The 15836-nt window shown below is 57.5% G+C and overlaps 1 protein-coding gene across 1 annotated transcript; it reads left to right on the forward strand.

The window, feature by feature from the left end:
* Nucleotides 1-1042: 1042 nt before the first annotated feature.
* AP5Z1 (adaptor related protein complex 5 subunit zeta 1) lies at nt 1043-14278 on the forward strand (the record flags this gene model as incomplete). Its single annotated transcript, XM_080703400.1, has 17 exons — nt 1043-1083; nt 4843-4980; nt 5197-5383; nt 6289-6433; nt 6638-6747; nt 7154-7322; nt 8273-8413; nt 8736-8773; nt 8843-9005; nt 9437-9618; nt 11155-11297; nt 11514-11654; nt 12112-12223; nt 12769-12866; nt 13324-13456; nt 13531-13745; nt 14008-14278. 17 exons carry the CDS (start codon nt 1043-1045, stop codon nt 14276-14278), a joined length of 2427 nt encoding a protein of 808 aa, XP_080559526.1.
* Between the last annotated feature and the right edge of the window lie 1558 nt (nt 14279-15836).

The following is a 15836-nucleotide window of genomic DNA, read 5'->3' on the forward strand; positions in this document are numbered from 1 at the left end:
ACCACCGTATTCCCCAGACCCTGAAAGAGCGCCTAGCGCGCATGCTCACTCAAGGAATGACCGCCACACACACACAAATGCTTCCTTTTCTGCCCCAAAACCGAATGAATGGCCCCACCTAGTGTCCGCGCCAGAAACTTGCTTTTGCCCTTGAGTTTGCCACCCTCCTTCCGCCCCTAAATCCATCCCTAGCTTGGACTACAAATCCTCCCCCCTAAATGGTTACTGAATCTGCCTACTTCTCCATCCTCATCTCTTGCAACCTCCTTCCCTCCTAGACTGCCTCTTCTCGCGCTCCCTCCCCGATCCATTCTCCAGGCTTCGGCCACGGGCAGCAGCTCGCAAGCGGCTGGGGCTGCCCATCGTTCCCCCTCCCGGCCCAGCGCGGGCTCCTCCCGGGTGTCCGTCATCCCTTCCCGGTGATCCCTGCTCCATTCAGCCTGCAGGGAGGAAACGCTATCGCCGGGACCCAGCACAACCTTAGCACTCAACACACTATCTGTAAAACAGACAGCGACATCCTACGATCACGATAGGAGCCGAGTATGAGATTTGCAAAAATAGTACGCACAGCCTCTGATCGGAGCTAAATGGGAGTTTTAAAAGTAAAATTGTTAAGAGCCCCAGCAGCTCGGGAGTCGCCGGGGCCGCCAGTCGCAGCCCACGCTCGCATGGGGCTTACACAGGTCCCAGCGGTTTAGGAAAGAGAAAGCGGAACGGGGATGGGGGCACGGCGGGGCAGGCACAGTCCATCACCAGCGCCGGTGTCAAAACGCCGCGAGATCCGGGACGCAAAGATGCGAGGTTCCCGAAGACACCCGGGCCAGCCGAGACTCGCCGGAAGAAGCTTCCGGCCACGCCCCACGCTCATCTCGGAAGCCCATTGGCCAACGGTCAGTCCAGCTCCCACGTGACGCAACCCGGAAGCCAGCGGCACGCCCACGGAGACCTGTCCCTCCCACGTGGTGTGGCACGTGACACAACCCCGGAAGTCTGTCCTCGGCGGTTCCCGCGCCGGGCGCGGTGTCTGCGCGGTGGCAGGATGTTCACAGCGGCCGCGGAGAGCCTACTCCACCAGGCCAGGTGCGCGGCGGCCGCGAGCGGCGCGTCTTCCCTCGACCTTCTGCCCTGTGGCTCAGGTGTCCGAGCTCAGGCAGCCTGCGGGGCGCGGCTGGCCCCGGGGCAGCTGCACAGGGGTAGGGTTGGGAGAGGCGACCGCTGAGCAGAGAGCTGCAGGAGCGCGACCGGAGTGCTCCGGAGCACTACACTACTTTCTGGGGCTGGGGAAGCTCCGGGAGGGTTGTGACGTAGGAACAAGCCAGGCCAATCGATGAATCCGGCGCCATCCGCCGGCCCAGGCTGTCTCTCGACCCCGACTACTCAGTATCCCCTTCCTTACCAACCTACGAGCCTAAGACTTGATGCCACTTGTTAAAAGAAAAAGATGCAAGCCGGACACGGTGGCACAAGCTTGTCAACCCCACTATTTGGGAGGCTGATCAACCTCAGCAACTTATTAAGACTCCGCAGCCTAGTAAGACCCTGTTTCAATAATTAAAAAGGGCTGGGGGTGTAGCTGCCGGCAGACTGTCTCTGGATTCAGTCCCTAGCACCAAAGACTGTCTCTGGATTCAGTCCCTAGCGGCCCTACAGCAGTCCCTGGGATTATAGCAAGCAAGGTCCTGAAAGCAGATTAAGTTCTAAAGTCTGAGAAAAGGACAGAAATTTCTGAGCAAAATAACCATTGGAAATCACTTAGAAAGCCCCGTGGGGGCCCACACTTTTAATCCCAGTACTTGGGAGGCTGAGACTGGAGGATCGCAGGTTTATGACCAGCCTCAGCTATTTAGTGATGTCCTCTGTAACTTAGACCCTGTTTCAAAGTAAGAATTAAAAAAAAAAATAGGGCTGGGGGATGTAGCTCAGAAGTAGAATGCCCCTGGGTTCCATCCCCAGTACCGGGAGGAAGAAAAATCTCTTGGGAAAGTGTTTGGTGGACCTGCCACCTGTCTCCCCTTAAGTCCAGCACGACCTGCCTTGTCTTCAGTAGTGGGCAGGTGTATAAATCATTTGGGCAGGTGTATAAATCAATCATTTGGATTTAGACCATGTTAAATGAGAAGGAATTTAATTCCTCCCACCATGCTTCCTGCTCACCCCAAAGTGCTCACAGAGTCAAGGAAACACCCACGCAGTGCCTTTCCCAACTCATATTCCACTCTGGATCACAGACTGGAATGAAAGGCAAAGGGAACAGCTCTTGTTTAAATTTCTGTTGTCTGTGTCCTGGGTGGGCTGGCTTGTTAAGCATAATGTGTGATTGAATTTCCCTAAAGAAGACGCTTGAGTTACACAGTTCCCCTGGGGTAGGCCTCCTTTGAAGTCAGTAACCTCTCAGGACTTAGTGGTGTCCACAGTATATGTTAAGGCAGTGATTTCTTCTGGCATTTAAAAAATATAAATGGTTCAGGTTTGAGAGTTCGGGTGTAGGAAGGAAGGGTGGAGAAGGCAATCAGAAACACGTCTGTGAGCTGAGGAATAAATGGAGAAGATGGGCTGCAAGTAAAGGTGGGGGGGGGGGCGTAGTTGGAGTGCCAGGCAAGGCCTGGGGAGATTTCCAGGAGGAAGAGGCAACTCAGAGAACGGATGGGGATTACTCAAGCAGAATGTTCATGCAAAGGGGCAGACGTGGGAGAAACAGGCCGTCAGGCTGGAGGAGGGCGAAGCCGGGCCTCGGGAGCAACACGAGGCGCATAGGAGTTTGGGTTTAGAAGCAGAGTGAGGCAGCTGTGGAAGTAGTGGGCAGGTTGATCTTGTTAGGAGCCAGTGGGCTGGGGGTGTGGCTTAGTGGCAGAGAGCCCGCCTAGCATATGTAAGACCCTGGGTTCAGTCTTCAGGACTGCAAAGATGGGGAGGCAGGCTGAAACTAAATTGCAAGGGATTTCAGCCTGATCACTCCCCCTCCCCATACTAGGGATTGGACCCAGGAGCATTCTACCTCTGAGCTACACCCCCAGCCCACTCCCTTTTTTAAAAAATTTAAAATAGGGTCTTGCTAAGTTGCTGAGGCTGACCTCTAACTTGGGGTCCTCTTGTCTCAGCCTCCCACCCACATCCTGGAATGACAGGCACGCGCCAACCACACTTCGATCTTCCTCAGTCTCGCTTTAGTGTTTGTGGTTCAGCGGCGTGAGCCCGGTGTGATGAAAACCTGGACTTGTCCTCATCCTCCCTTCTCCTTTCCTACCCAGCCTGTGTCTGCTTTAGGCATAGGTGCCAGAATCTGACTGGCTGGCCTAAGTGAAACATGGAGACAGGGATGGGGTGGGGGGGATATTATTGGGATATATCTGAGAGTTTTCAAGGAAGAGCAGGAAACTCAGGTGTCACCAGGACCTCAGCCCCGAACCATCACTGAATCTTCTCCACAGCCCCAAAGGCTGTGTCTCGCTGTCATCCTTTCAAGTTCCTGGGCTCAAGCATCTGGCGGGGTCCAGAACGGGTCCACTGTGCGAATGTGGGCCGAGGAGCTGCGTCCGAAGGCCACAGCGGGGCCTTTGGCCGCATGGGTTTGGGCAGCGTGCAGGGGGCCCTTCTCAGGTGCCAGATTGGCCTGGACAGTAACTGCTTCACCTTTTGCCTCTTCTTGCTTTTTAGATTGGACTAAAAACCCTAAAATCAGGTTTCCATATTGAGACTGTCCGGTATCTTACTGTTGTCAGTGCTCAGTAGATATATTCCAAAATTTGGCCACTTATGTCAGACTTCCTTACAATTTGTCATAATGTTAGCCCTTATATGTGTAGGATTTATGTACCATTGTTCTCAAAACTGAAAGGCGCAGTAAAGCTTTTATTATCAATTATTATTATTATTTGTTATTATTATTATTTCGCACTGGGGACTGAACTCAGGGATGTTCTACCTCTGAGCTACACTCTTTTGTTTTGAAACAGGGTCTCACTAGGTTGCTGAGGCTGACCTCAAGCCTGTGATCCTCCTGTCTCCTCCCAAGACAGGAGGGTTGGTGTCACCACGCCCAGCTATAAAGCATCTTTTGAAAAGCAGCTTCAGCTGGACCAAAGTTGCCTTACTTTTAAATAAAACTCTCAAAGACAATTAGTTCTGCTTTTGGAATAACAACCAGAATTAATGGCAGCTTCATTCACAAGGATCCTCACAGTAACCTTGGGGTGATGTATTTTAGTCCCGGGAGGAACCGGTCTAGACGCTTCTCAGATTCACCATCTGAGGGTTTGCGGGTTGAGGAAAACATGCCCCCAGCCCCCTGCAGCTCCCTCCCTTCTCTCCTTTTTTTTTCTTCTTCCTTCCTCTCTCTTTTTTTTTCTTGGGGGGATGGGTGAATACTAGGGCTTGAACCCAGGGGCGTTCTACCTCTGAGCTACACCCTCAGCCCTTTTTAAAATTTATTTATTGCCGGGTGTGGTGGCGCACGCTTGTAATCCCCGCGCTTGGGAGGCGGAGACAGGAGGATGGCACAGGTTCGAAGCCAGCCGTGTGTGCTGGCTTAGGAGACCCTGTTTCCAAATAAAAATAGGTCTGGGAGTGTAGCCCGGAGGTAGAAGGGCTTCCAGGAACCCCAGTACCACCCCCCAAAAAAAATTTATTTATTTATTTTTTTATTTATGAATCAGGGTCTCGCTTAGTTGCTGAGGCTGGCCTTGAACCTTCAGTCCTCCTTTCTCAGCCTCCCAGGTGCCCGGCTAGCTCCCTGCTCTTGAGGGGGACTGTCCCTCAGGCGGGGAGCCGTGCTGTGTCGCCCAGGGCAGCACTGCTGGGTCCTTGGATGTGTGCTGCCTGCTGACACCCCTTCCCTCTCAGGGAGATCCAGGATGAGGAGCTGCAGCGATTCTGTTCCCGAATCAGCAAGTTTCTGCAGAAGGAGGACCTGGGGCCCACCACCGTGGACTCCCTGCAGAGGCTCTTCCTCATTGTCTCAGCCACCAAGTACCCCCGGAGGTGAGTGTGAGGCCAGCCAGCTCCTGACACGGTGGCCCTCGGGGAGAGCCTGGCTGTGCCGGCAGGTACTCCTTTGTTGACGAGCCTCTGCCTACTTAAACCAGCACTGAAGTTCCTCATAGAAACGTCCTGTGCACCTGCCAGATGGGCGCAAGCTGGCTTCCTGGGGCGCTGGGTTCCTGTGACGTGTCGCCCTCTGGGGGTCTCGCCCTGCAGGCTGGAGAAGACGTGTGTGGACCTGCTGCAGACCACCCTCTGCCTGCCTGCATGCCCTGAGCAGCTCCAGGTCCTCTGTGCTGCCATCCTGAGAGAGATGTCACCCTCTGACAGCCTGACATTGTCCTGTGATCACGCCCAGAACACCCGGCAGCTGAGCCTGGTGGCATCTGTGCTCTTGGCCCAGGTAACACAACTCAGGGTGGCCGCCCTGCCCCTGGCGGTGAACAGTCTTAGTCCTAGGGCAGGACTGCCTGGATGCTCCTCAAATTCCCCTTGGAGGGCAGCGGGCTGGCCTGATCCCTGTGTGTGCCCCATGTGCTGTGTGAGGCTTTACAGGCCCGGGCACGCAGACCCCTGCCCGCTCTCCCCACTTCTTCCTTGGAAAGTAGCCATCCTGGGACTCTGTTGAAGGCCAAGGCAGGGTGCAGGATTTGGGCTGCCTAGGAGGCATTCCCAGACACATAGGGACGTTAAGGGAGAAGTAACGTTTCTGTTTCCAGACCAAACGCCTTGCGTCTGCGAGAGGGACTCTGCAGAGGAGGTGGGTTCCAGCTGAGAGACCTTGGCTGAGCGAGCCAGAGCTGGGCTTCTGAAGGGCCATTCTCGAGTGCCTGCCACAGCTGAGCACAGCGGCGCACGCCTGTGATCCCAGTACTTAGGAGATTCAGATAGGAGGACTGGAGGTTTGAGACCAGCCTCAGCAACTTAGCGAGACTGAGCAACCTAGCGAGACCATGTTTCAAAGAAAAACAAAAACAAATTTAAAAAGAGCTGGGGGTATAGCTTGGTAGTAGACTGCTTCTGAGTTCAATTCCCAGTGCCACGATAAATAAAGTTAAAAGGGCTGGGGGTGTAGCTCAGAGGTAGAACACCCCTGGGTTTAATCCCTGGTCCCCCCCTCCCCCAGAAAATACTCTGACACAAGGACATTTCTCAGAGGGCCACATCAGGGAGGGATCTGGAGAACCCATGATGTGGACGTCCCTCAGGGAGCTTCCTGCAGACTTCTGAAGAGGAGGTCTCGCTCCAGCACATGGGGGCGGGGAAGGGAGTTAAAAGTTCCCCGTCTGTCCTGCGTCTGATTTGAAGGGTGACAGAAAACAGGAAGTCGGGAGCGTGGGCCAGTGCATCTTTACAGTCCTCGAGAGCCGGCCGCCCGAGGCACCCAGCGTCAGGCCCCTCCTCCCCGTCCTGTCCAAGGTGGCGGGCCTCGCCCCGGGTGCCCTCCAGGAAGGTACGCAGGGGCTGCCCTCCCGCCGCTCGGGGTTCCCCTGGGCTGGGGTGTGGAAGGACCCGCGGCCCCCAGGTCGTGCCTGGTGACTGCCTAGGACCTGGGGCTCTGCAGGCCTCGTGTTCTGCGCGAGCTCCAGCTGCAACATGGGGCTGGGGAGTCCGGCGTGTTTGCTTCCCTCCATGGGGCCCCTGTCCTGACTTACAGACCAGACCAACCTGCTGAGCAAGAAGTTAGTGGACTGGCTCCGCCACGCCAGCGTCCAGCAGGGGGCCCCGCACTCCGGGGGCTTCTTCTCCAACCCCAGGGCCCGGCAGGTGGGTCCAAGCCTTCGAGACCTCCGGGAATTGAACTCACAAAACTTCCTTCCCTGGGGAGTGGCAGTGCACCCACAGCCTGCTGGCCCCACCGGTTCCCATGGACACTTGGTTGCAAGAGGATCCCTTGTGGCTGCCTCCATTCTGGGGGGCATGGCCCCTCCACCCCGGTGGCTCTGGGGGTCTGTGTGTGGTAGATGCCCAGAGCCTGCGGAGGATGCAGGACACACACGTGACCTGGGGCCCCGTGATGCATCTGTGTGACGTGGGGTGCCGCTGCTTGGTCTGGAAGGGTAGACGACCTCCTTGGCAGCCTCGGGAAGCAGCTGGCGGCCCCTGGGCTCATGTTCTCGCACACCGGGCAGCTTGTGCCCTCCCCCTCACCCGTCTATCCTCCCTCCTGCAGCCAGGCCCCATCACTGAAGTGGACGGGGCGGTGGCTTCAGACTTCTTCACGGTGCTTTCCACGGCCCAGCACTTCACGGAGGACCAGTGGCTGAACGTGCAGGCCTTCTCCATGCTGCGGGCCTGGCTGCTGCACAGCGGCCATGAAGGCCCGGGCCCCCCAGAGGCAGGTGTGCATGAGGGGGCGGAGGCAGACAAGGGGATGGGCAGGGGGCAGGGGCGCTGGCTCAGGGGTGGGGGCTGAAGGGTGGGAGCTCCGGACACACAAGAGATCCCGGAGGCAGGCCAGGAGGCCCGCGGCAGAGCTGAGCGCGGCCCAGGCTGGCACCCGAGCCTTCTCAGACATCAGTGACCCTGTATCAGGAGCATAGACTAGTTGGGGGATCCGGTGAGGCAACATCCGTAAGATTATTGGGACTACCTTACTGAATTCCGTCTCCTATGAATCCTTGGTTTATAGAAAATGAAATTGAGTCAGGTGTGGTGGCCCATACTCGTAATCCCAGCATTCGGGAGGCTGAGACCGGGGGATCACTGTTCGCAGACAGCCTCAGCTACTTAGTGAGGCCTTCTGCAACTTAGACCCTGTTTCAAAATAAAGAATAAATAAGCCGGGCGTGGTGGGTTTGTAATCCCCTTGCTTGGGAGGCAGAGACAGGAGGATCATGCAGGTTCGAAGCCAGCCTCGCTGGCTTAAGAGACCCTGTTTCCAAATAAAATATAAAATAGGTCTGGGAGTGTAGCCCAGAGCCTGGAGGTGGAAGGGTTCTATCCTCAGTACCACAAAAAAAAAGAAAAAGAAACAGAAAAAAAAAAGAATAAATAATAATTTTATCCAGAGGTCGAATGCACCTGGGTTCCATCCCCAGACCTGCAAAATAAAGAAAATAAAGAAACTGTCATGCAGACACTACAGACTTAGGGAAGGAACCCTCCCCTAGGTTCCAGGGGGGGGTGAAGGCCCCCCCAGGGGGAGGGGGGCGGTGTGTCCCAGGGCTCACGGCCTCCCAGGCCTGGCCAGAGTGCATCCTCTTCCCTTCTTGCCTGTCCTCGTGGGGGCAGCCGAGCTTGCCGGCCGTGGAACCACACTTCTCCTACTGAGCCACCTCTTCTCTTCCAGATGACAAGTCGGAGCTGGAGGGCTCCACCCTGTCCGTGCTCTCTGCCACCTCCACTGCCAGCCGCCTGCTGCCCCCAAGAGAGCGGCTGAGGGAGGTGGCTTTTGAGTACTGCCAGCGCCTCATCGAGCAGAGTAACCGACGTAAGTCCCCAGGCTATCGCCTGGACCTGCTCAGGTGCTGCCCCCAGGACTGGCTCCGTCCCCCCAACACAAGATGGGGTGCAAAGCAACAGACCTTCTCTGAACTGCTAGTCAGAGGCCAATTCTGTGTTTCCAGGCCTTGGCCTGGCAGCCAGGTCTCACCGCATCCCCTGCACTCTCCCAGGCAGGGCGCCAGTCCCCTGGGTGTCCTCAAGCCAGACATTCACTGTCCTCATTTTGAGCTTCCAGAACACAGGCCACCTTCTCCCGGGGCTGTTTGGAGGCTGTGGCAGAGACAGCTGACTTCCTCTCTTCCTCCTAGGAGCCTTGAGGAGGGGAGACTCCGACCTTCAGAAAGCTGTAAGTGGCCAGAGGGGCGGCTGGGGCGGGGGCAGTGTGGCCCCTGACGCAGCCTTGGTGTCCCCGCAGTGCCTGGTAGAAGCCGTGCTGGTGCTGGATGTGCTGTGCCGCCAGGACCCCTCCTTCCTGTACCGCACCCTCTCCTGCCTGAAGACCCTGCAGGCACGGCTGGGCACCGACCCAGGCAGTGAGCGGGCGCTGCTGCCTCTCGCCCAGTTCTTCCTGAACCACGGTGAGCCTGGGCGCAGGGGAGGCGGGGCCGGGTCAGAGGCCAGCTCTCCTCCCAAAGGCCCTCTCCTGCCTTCAGTTTTACAATGTTAGGTTTACATTTTTAACTAGTGAAACAAGCTGGCCATGATGGTGCATGGCTCTAGTCCTGGTCCTAGGGAAGACGAGACAGGAGGATCATAGGTTCAAGGCAGGTTGTCGTCAGCCAGTTCATGTGAGGCTTAGAGCTCCTACCATGTTAGGAAACCCCAGAGTCAAGGAGCCAGCGCCCTCCAAGCAATGTCGTGAGGCCTCGGAAGGCCGGCCGCCTTCAGCTCAGCGAGACTTTGTTGCACGGGGACTTGGCTGCAGCGTTTGGGGCGCCGACCGGCCGGCAGCAGAAACCTTTCTGCACAGGGCCTTCCTTCCCCTCTCACTGAGCCTGGCTCTTTGCAGGGGAGGCAGCTGCCGTGGGCTCGGAGGCCATCTACCAGCACCTGTTCACCAGGCTCCCTTCTGAGCGCTTCCACAGCCCCATGCTGGCCTTTGAGGTCATCCAGTTCTGCAGGGACAACCTTCCCTTCTTCGACCTTCACCTCCTCGGCATCCTCAAGTCGAGCTTTCCTAACCTCTTCAAGGTACGTGTGATCATCCTCAGGGACTTGGGCAAGGATGCTAGGCAGGGCCTGTCCCTTCCAGGCAGTCCTGGGCCTGAGATGCGGGACCCCGTGTATCCATTGATCATGACGTAGGCCAACACAAGGCTTGGCAAAAGCCAGGCGGGGCGCCCTGTAATCCCAGGACTTGGGAGGCTGAGACAGGATTGCAGGTTTGAGGACAGCCTCAGCAACTTAACAAGACTCTAGGTGAGACCCTGTTTCAGAAACAAAATGGTTGGGGGTGTAAACTTGGAGGGTAGGATGCCTCTGCGTTCAATCCCCAGCACCATACACAAAAAAAAGGCAGGCGGGCTGGCTTGGCAGACCCTCTGGGGCACTTCACCTGCTTTCATGAGCTTGTCCTTTCGAGGCTTGGAGAGGTTGATCATCCATGATAACTTTGCCTGGTATGCCCAGCTCTTTACTACTGGCTTATTATGTGTCTTTTTCTTCCATGGTACTGGAGATTGAACCAGGGGGCATTCTGTACTGGGGTTCCTGGAAGCCCTTCTACCTCCAGGCTACACTCCCAGACCCATTTTTCTATTTTTATTTGGAAACAGGGTCTCTTAAGCCAGCGCGGCTGGCTTCAAACCTGTGCGATCCTTCTGTCTCCACCTCCCCAGCGCAGGGATTACAAGCGTGCGCCACCACGTCCAGCTTATTTTTTAATTTAAAACAATCTCACTAAGTCGTGGAGAGCCTCACTAAGTTGCTGAGGCTGGCCGTGAACCTACGATCCTCTTGTCTCAGCCTCACAAGTACTGGAATTACAGGGGTGTGCCCCACGCCCGGCCTGTGACATGTCTCTTTCAGGGGTACTTCATTGCATGGGCTCTTAAATCTATTTGGAGACTTAGTCCTTTTCCTAAAAGAAAGGCATTAATAAGTGGAGAATGAGCCGGGCGTGGTGGCGCACGCTTGTAATCCCCGCACTGGGGAGGCTGAGGCAGGAGGATCTCGCAGGTTCAAAGCCAGCCTCAGCTGGCTTAAGAGACCCTGTTTCCAAATAAAATATAAAATAGGTTTGGGAGTGTAGCCCGGAGGTAGAAGGTCCCTGGGTTCCATCCCCAGTAACACCTAAATAAATAAATAAATAAATAAATAAAGGAGAATGGTTCATTTAATTGTTAGCACAAAAGGAGCTTTAAGAGCGAGAATTAAATAATGAAAGAAACACCTGATGCCGGGCAAGATGGTGCACACCTGTAATCCCAGAACTTGGTGAGTTGAGACAGGATTGCACGTTCCAGGCTAGCCTCAGCAACTCAGTGAAACCTTGAGTAGTTTAGCAGGACTCTGCTTCCAAATAAAAAAAAAAAAGGGCTGGGATGATGCATCCCAGAGGTGGAATGCTCCGGGGTTCAACCCCCAGTACGATAAAGAAAAGCAACTGAACAGAACTTATTCAGGAGACAGATGGAGAGGCTGAGGGGAGGGGTGGGGCCAGAGGCCCCAGCCTGGGGACGTGGTGGCACTAAAGAGGCTGTGTCCGGCTCCTACACGTCCCTGCAGTTCCTGGCCTGGAACAGCCCACCACTCACCTCTGAGTTTGTGGCGCTCCTCCCGGCTCTGGTGGACGCGGGCACGGCCGTGGAGATGCTGCACGCGCTGCTGGACCTGCCCTGCCTCACCGCCGCCCTGGACCTGCAGCTCAGGTGGGCCCCGCCCCACCCCTGCCAGCCACTCCTCTTCCCTCCCTGCCCTCTGCCCTCTGTACTGCCCCCCCCCGCTTCTCCTCTGCAAAACTGCCCTCCATGCAGACACATCCCTGGACACTGCGCTACCCACCTCCACCTGTCCTCCCGTGAGCCCCTACCGCCAGGGCCAGAAGCCACAGCCCAGCATGGCCTCGGTCCTCTCCCTACCCACAGGTCATCACAGACACCATCTGAAAGGCCACTGTGGGATGTCTCCTTCCGGACCCCCAGCTGCCTAGAGGCCTTCCGGGACCCACAGCTCCAGGACCTGTTCCAGCACCTGCTGCGTACCAAGGCCAGCGGCTCCACAGAGAGGTGGGGGCCCGGCCACCCGGCGCCAGCCAGCCAGGGCCCTCGCACCATGCTTAAATGGGACCTTGTCACCATGTGTGCAGAGGACCAGCTGGTGGCATTGAGCATCCACTGGGTGCGGGGCCTCTGCCTGGCCCTTTCCCCCACCCTCAGACCCCTGAGGGTCCGTACTGTGAGCACTCCAGTTTACAGAGGGAGAAACTGAGGCTTAGCACACGCTGGGCAGGGGCAGGAGTGGCACGTAGCTCTGCGGCACAGCCACACGTCCTGGGCTGTACTGTCCTGGGTGTGGGGATATTCTTGGGACCCCCTGAGCTCCTTGCGGTCCTGAGGGGAAGTGAGCCATGAGCGGGCAGAGCTCGATGTGGTAGCCACTGTGACTAGCCTAGCGTCTGTCCCCTGGTGCCCCGGGGCCCCACAGGCAGGAGCAGGCTGGCACTCAGCAGCCCCGTGTCCCCAGGTCAACACCACTGCACCGGCTGCTGCAGCCCATGGCTGGCTGTGCCCGGGTGGTCCAGTGCGCTGAGGCGGTACCCACCCTGCTGCAGGCCTTTTTCTCAGCCGTGAACCAGGTGAGCCTACTGCCGCGGTCCTCCTGCCCCGGGCCTCACGGCTGGGGAGAGCGGCCCTGAGCGTGGCGTGCTCCTGGCCTCTGATGGCCAACCCTCTGCTCCCTCTGTGTGTCTGAGGATCAGGGAGAGATGGGAAAGGGCTGCCACGTGGAGCCCTAGCCAGGTCCTGTCTCCTGTCTCCAGGGCACAAACTAGAGTCAGCCGTGTATACCCAGCGCCCCAGGGCTCCCACACCTGTGGAGCCCGGCCACAGGCAAAGTGCTGGGGACTGGCTGGCCCACGGTGGGGTGGGTGTGGGCAGCCTAGGTGAGCCCTTGGCTGAGCAAGGCTGCCTTGCATTGTGGAGCAGGAGTGGGCCGCACCGCCTGCCCCAGGGACTTCCTTCCCTCCCGCCAGACCTCCCAGCCCTGCCTGGCTGCGTGCTAGGGAAGGCGGCTCAGGAGGGCCCGGACGAGGAGCCCCAGCCTTAACCTCAGCACAACAGCCAGCCAGCGGTGCCCAGTATGGGCAGGACTGAGCACCCAGATCTTGCTCTTAACCTCCAGGTTGCTGACGGGGCCCTCATCAACCAGCTGGCATTGCTGCTACTGGAGAGAAGCGACTCGCTTTACCAGGTCCCGCAGTATGAGGCCCGGGTGCACAGGTGGGTCGTCCCACGCCTACACCAGGCGCCACATCTCACCTCCCTTCCCGGGTTGTCCTCAGCAGGCTCAGCCCCCGCCAGGCCTATGAATGCCCGACACCCAGCCCAAACCCTGTCCCCAGTCCAGAATATTCTCTTGTCCTTCCTTCAGGTCCCCCTCTCAGACCCTCTTGTCCCCTAGGGTCACTTTTTCTAAAGGCCCAGTACAGGCTTGTCCTCATACCTGTGTTAAACCCAGAACTGAAGACAGCACAGGCCTGGCCTTCTCCCCATTCAGGTGACAGATCCTCCAGGGATGGGGACAGCCCTAATATCCTGAGTTGAGGTCAGGAAGCAGCCTTCCCTGCAGCTCAGGGGCTCCCAGCTCACCTCCTGGCTCCTGGTCAGGATGGGGCAGCCTGGGGGACACAGGGACACAGAGCATGCGTGGAGCCCGGGTGTCTGTGTGTCTGGGCAGGGTGCTGAGCTCCCAGTTCCTGGCCCTGTGTAAGCTGAAGCCCTCACTGGTGGTGGAGCTGGCCAGAGAGCTCCTGGGGTTCCTGGGCAGCGTGAGTGGCGACTGGAGCAGAGCGAGCGTGTTCCCCTGCGTGGTAAGTGAGGCCTCTCCTGCCCCTGCCAATGGATCAGGGCCTGCGGCAGTGCTGAGCCTCTGTCCCGGGCCTAGGTATGGGCCGTTGGCGAGTACCTGTCAGTGACCTGCGACAGGCGGTGTACCGTGGAACAAATCAACAAGTTCTTTGAAACCCTGGAGGCCTTGCTGTTTGAGGTCACTCAGTCCCGCCCTTCAGCCGACCTGCCCAGATGTCCACCACAGGGCGTCACTGTGCTCATGACTACACTGACCAAGCTGGCCTCCCGGAGCCAGGACCTGATTCCCAGGTACTCGGGGAGTGGAGAGGCGGAAGCCTTGCTTTTCATGTGGGTGGAAACGCGGCTTCTGAGGTCTTCCCTGTCCAGGTGTCTTGAAGTAGTCTGAGCAGCACAAGGGTCCTGGCCAGACACAGATGGTTTAGGCTGCGCTGGGCGGGCACGCCAGGGGAAAGGCATCGCCAAGCCACAGCCAGGCAGGCGGGTGCTTCTCCACCAGGACCCTTTCCTCGGGGTGCATTGGAGTTGACTGGCTGGCCCCCCACGTCTCCAGGGTCTCTCTGCTCCTGTCAAAGATGAGGACGCTGGCCCAGGCCCCAGCTGCCAGCTCCACGCATGGCAAGGAGGATGCCGACGCCATCTGCAGCCGGGCCACCGAGCTGCTGAACCTGCTGAAGATGCCCAGCGTGGCCCAGTTTGTGCTCACACCGAACGTGGAGGTGTGCCACCCCCGCTACCACCAGGATGCCAACACTGCCCTGCCCCTGGCCCTGCGCACCGTCAGCCGGCTGGTGGAGAAGGAGGCTGGCCTCCTGCCGGGGTGAAAGGACAGTGACTAGTGGACACTGGCAACAGGTGAAGAGCTGGGGGCCGCCAGTCTGGTATTAGGGCCAAGCTGTTGGTTTTGGTGACCAGAGAGGACTTGGAGGCGTGTGGGTCCGGGTGGCTGGGCGTCTTCAGGGCTGTCCGCTCTCCCCTGCCTGCTGGGGTTTCATCTGGCCCGGGCTGGCTGGAAGATGCTTGATAAGTCCTGCTGTACTTGTTTCTGGGATAGTTCAGGGGCTGGGGACATACAGCAGAAATAAACCCCTTTAAAAACTTACCTAAGCCGAGTGTGGTGGCGAGCACTTGTAATCTCAGCATTTGGGAGGCAGAGACTGGAGGATTGCAGTTAGCAGACAGCTTCAGCTACTTAGTGAGGAGGCTCTTTGCAACTCAGTGAGACCCTGTTTCAGAACTAAGAGAGAGAGAGAGAGAGAGAGAGAGAGAGAGAGAGAGAGAGAGAGAGAACTTACATGCACACACTGTAGGCATTTCTTTTTCCGTCACCCCAGCATGGACCAGGGCGGGGGAACCAGTGGCAGTGCTGCCCCTGACAGTGCTAGTGCCCTTGATATCGCAGAAACAGCTTGTGCGTAAGCCAACCATCGAGGCTGTAGGTGCAGGTAGGTCCTCCACTGTCTGCTTATGCTCCTTGGTGACTTGAAGGTGTGGAAAGGCGGGCCGAGGTACTGTCCCCTGCACAGGCTTGCCAGGAGCCATTCTCAGAACGCCGCAGCTCCGTGCTGGATGCACAGACCGCAGAGCCGCCCCCACCCAATCCCTGTTGCCAGCTGGTCCCTGAAGCCAAGCTGCATTGTGTCCAGTGAGCCTCGCAAACTCCACTCGGAAGTGGTGCCAGGGCTCAGGGGCGCTGACAGGATCCAGCTGCCAGGGGGCGCTGTTGTCCGGAGCCTCGCGCAAGGTCAGCGGCTCAGGTGTCCCTCAGGCCCGCCCTGGCCCTGAGATGCCCTAATGAGTTAATGAGTCTACTCCTAATGCGTGTGCTGAGCTCTCAAGCAGGATGAGGGTGGCTTGTTGCTGTGTGAACTTAAGAAGCCAGGCCCGCGTGTATACATGGCAGGGACTCGGAGCTGGGCGTGCTCTTCGGTCTGCGCCTGCCAGGCCCGCCCTGCACCTCAGATCCCAGAGGCTGCCTGGTCATGCTCTCCTCCAGGTAGGGGTCCCATGCAGCACCCGCTCACTCTCCTGGCTGGAGCACACAGCTGCCTGGGGCTCATGGGGGCTCCAGAGGCCCACGGGGCTGGCACAAATTACTATCTACTTTCAGCATCAGCCTCGTACATCTTCCATGTGAATGCTTGACACTGAATATACATGACACAGAAACATTCAAATTGCTTACTTTTTTTTAAATCTCAGAACTTATTTTGAAATCACTGTTGGGATTTTCCATGATGATAAAATAATAAAAATAATGGTAGCTGGCACCCAACTAATAATCTTGTATTCCTACCCTTCCATATTAACATGTTCACATGTGTGGGGTACCAGGGATTGAACCCCAAGGCACTTTACCTCTGAACTACACTCCCAGCCCCT

This window comes from Muscardinus avellanarius (genome assembly GCF_963383645.1).
Source record: "Muscardinus avellanarius genome assembly, chromosome: 10".
NCBI classification, from domain to species: domain Eukaryota; kingdom Metazoa; phylum Chordata; class Mammalia; order Rodentia; family Gliridae; genus Muscardinus; species Muscardinus avellanarius.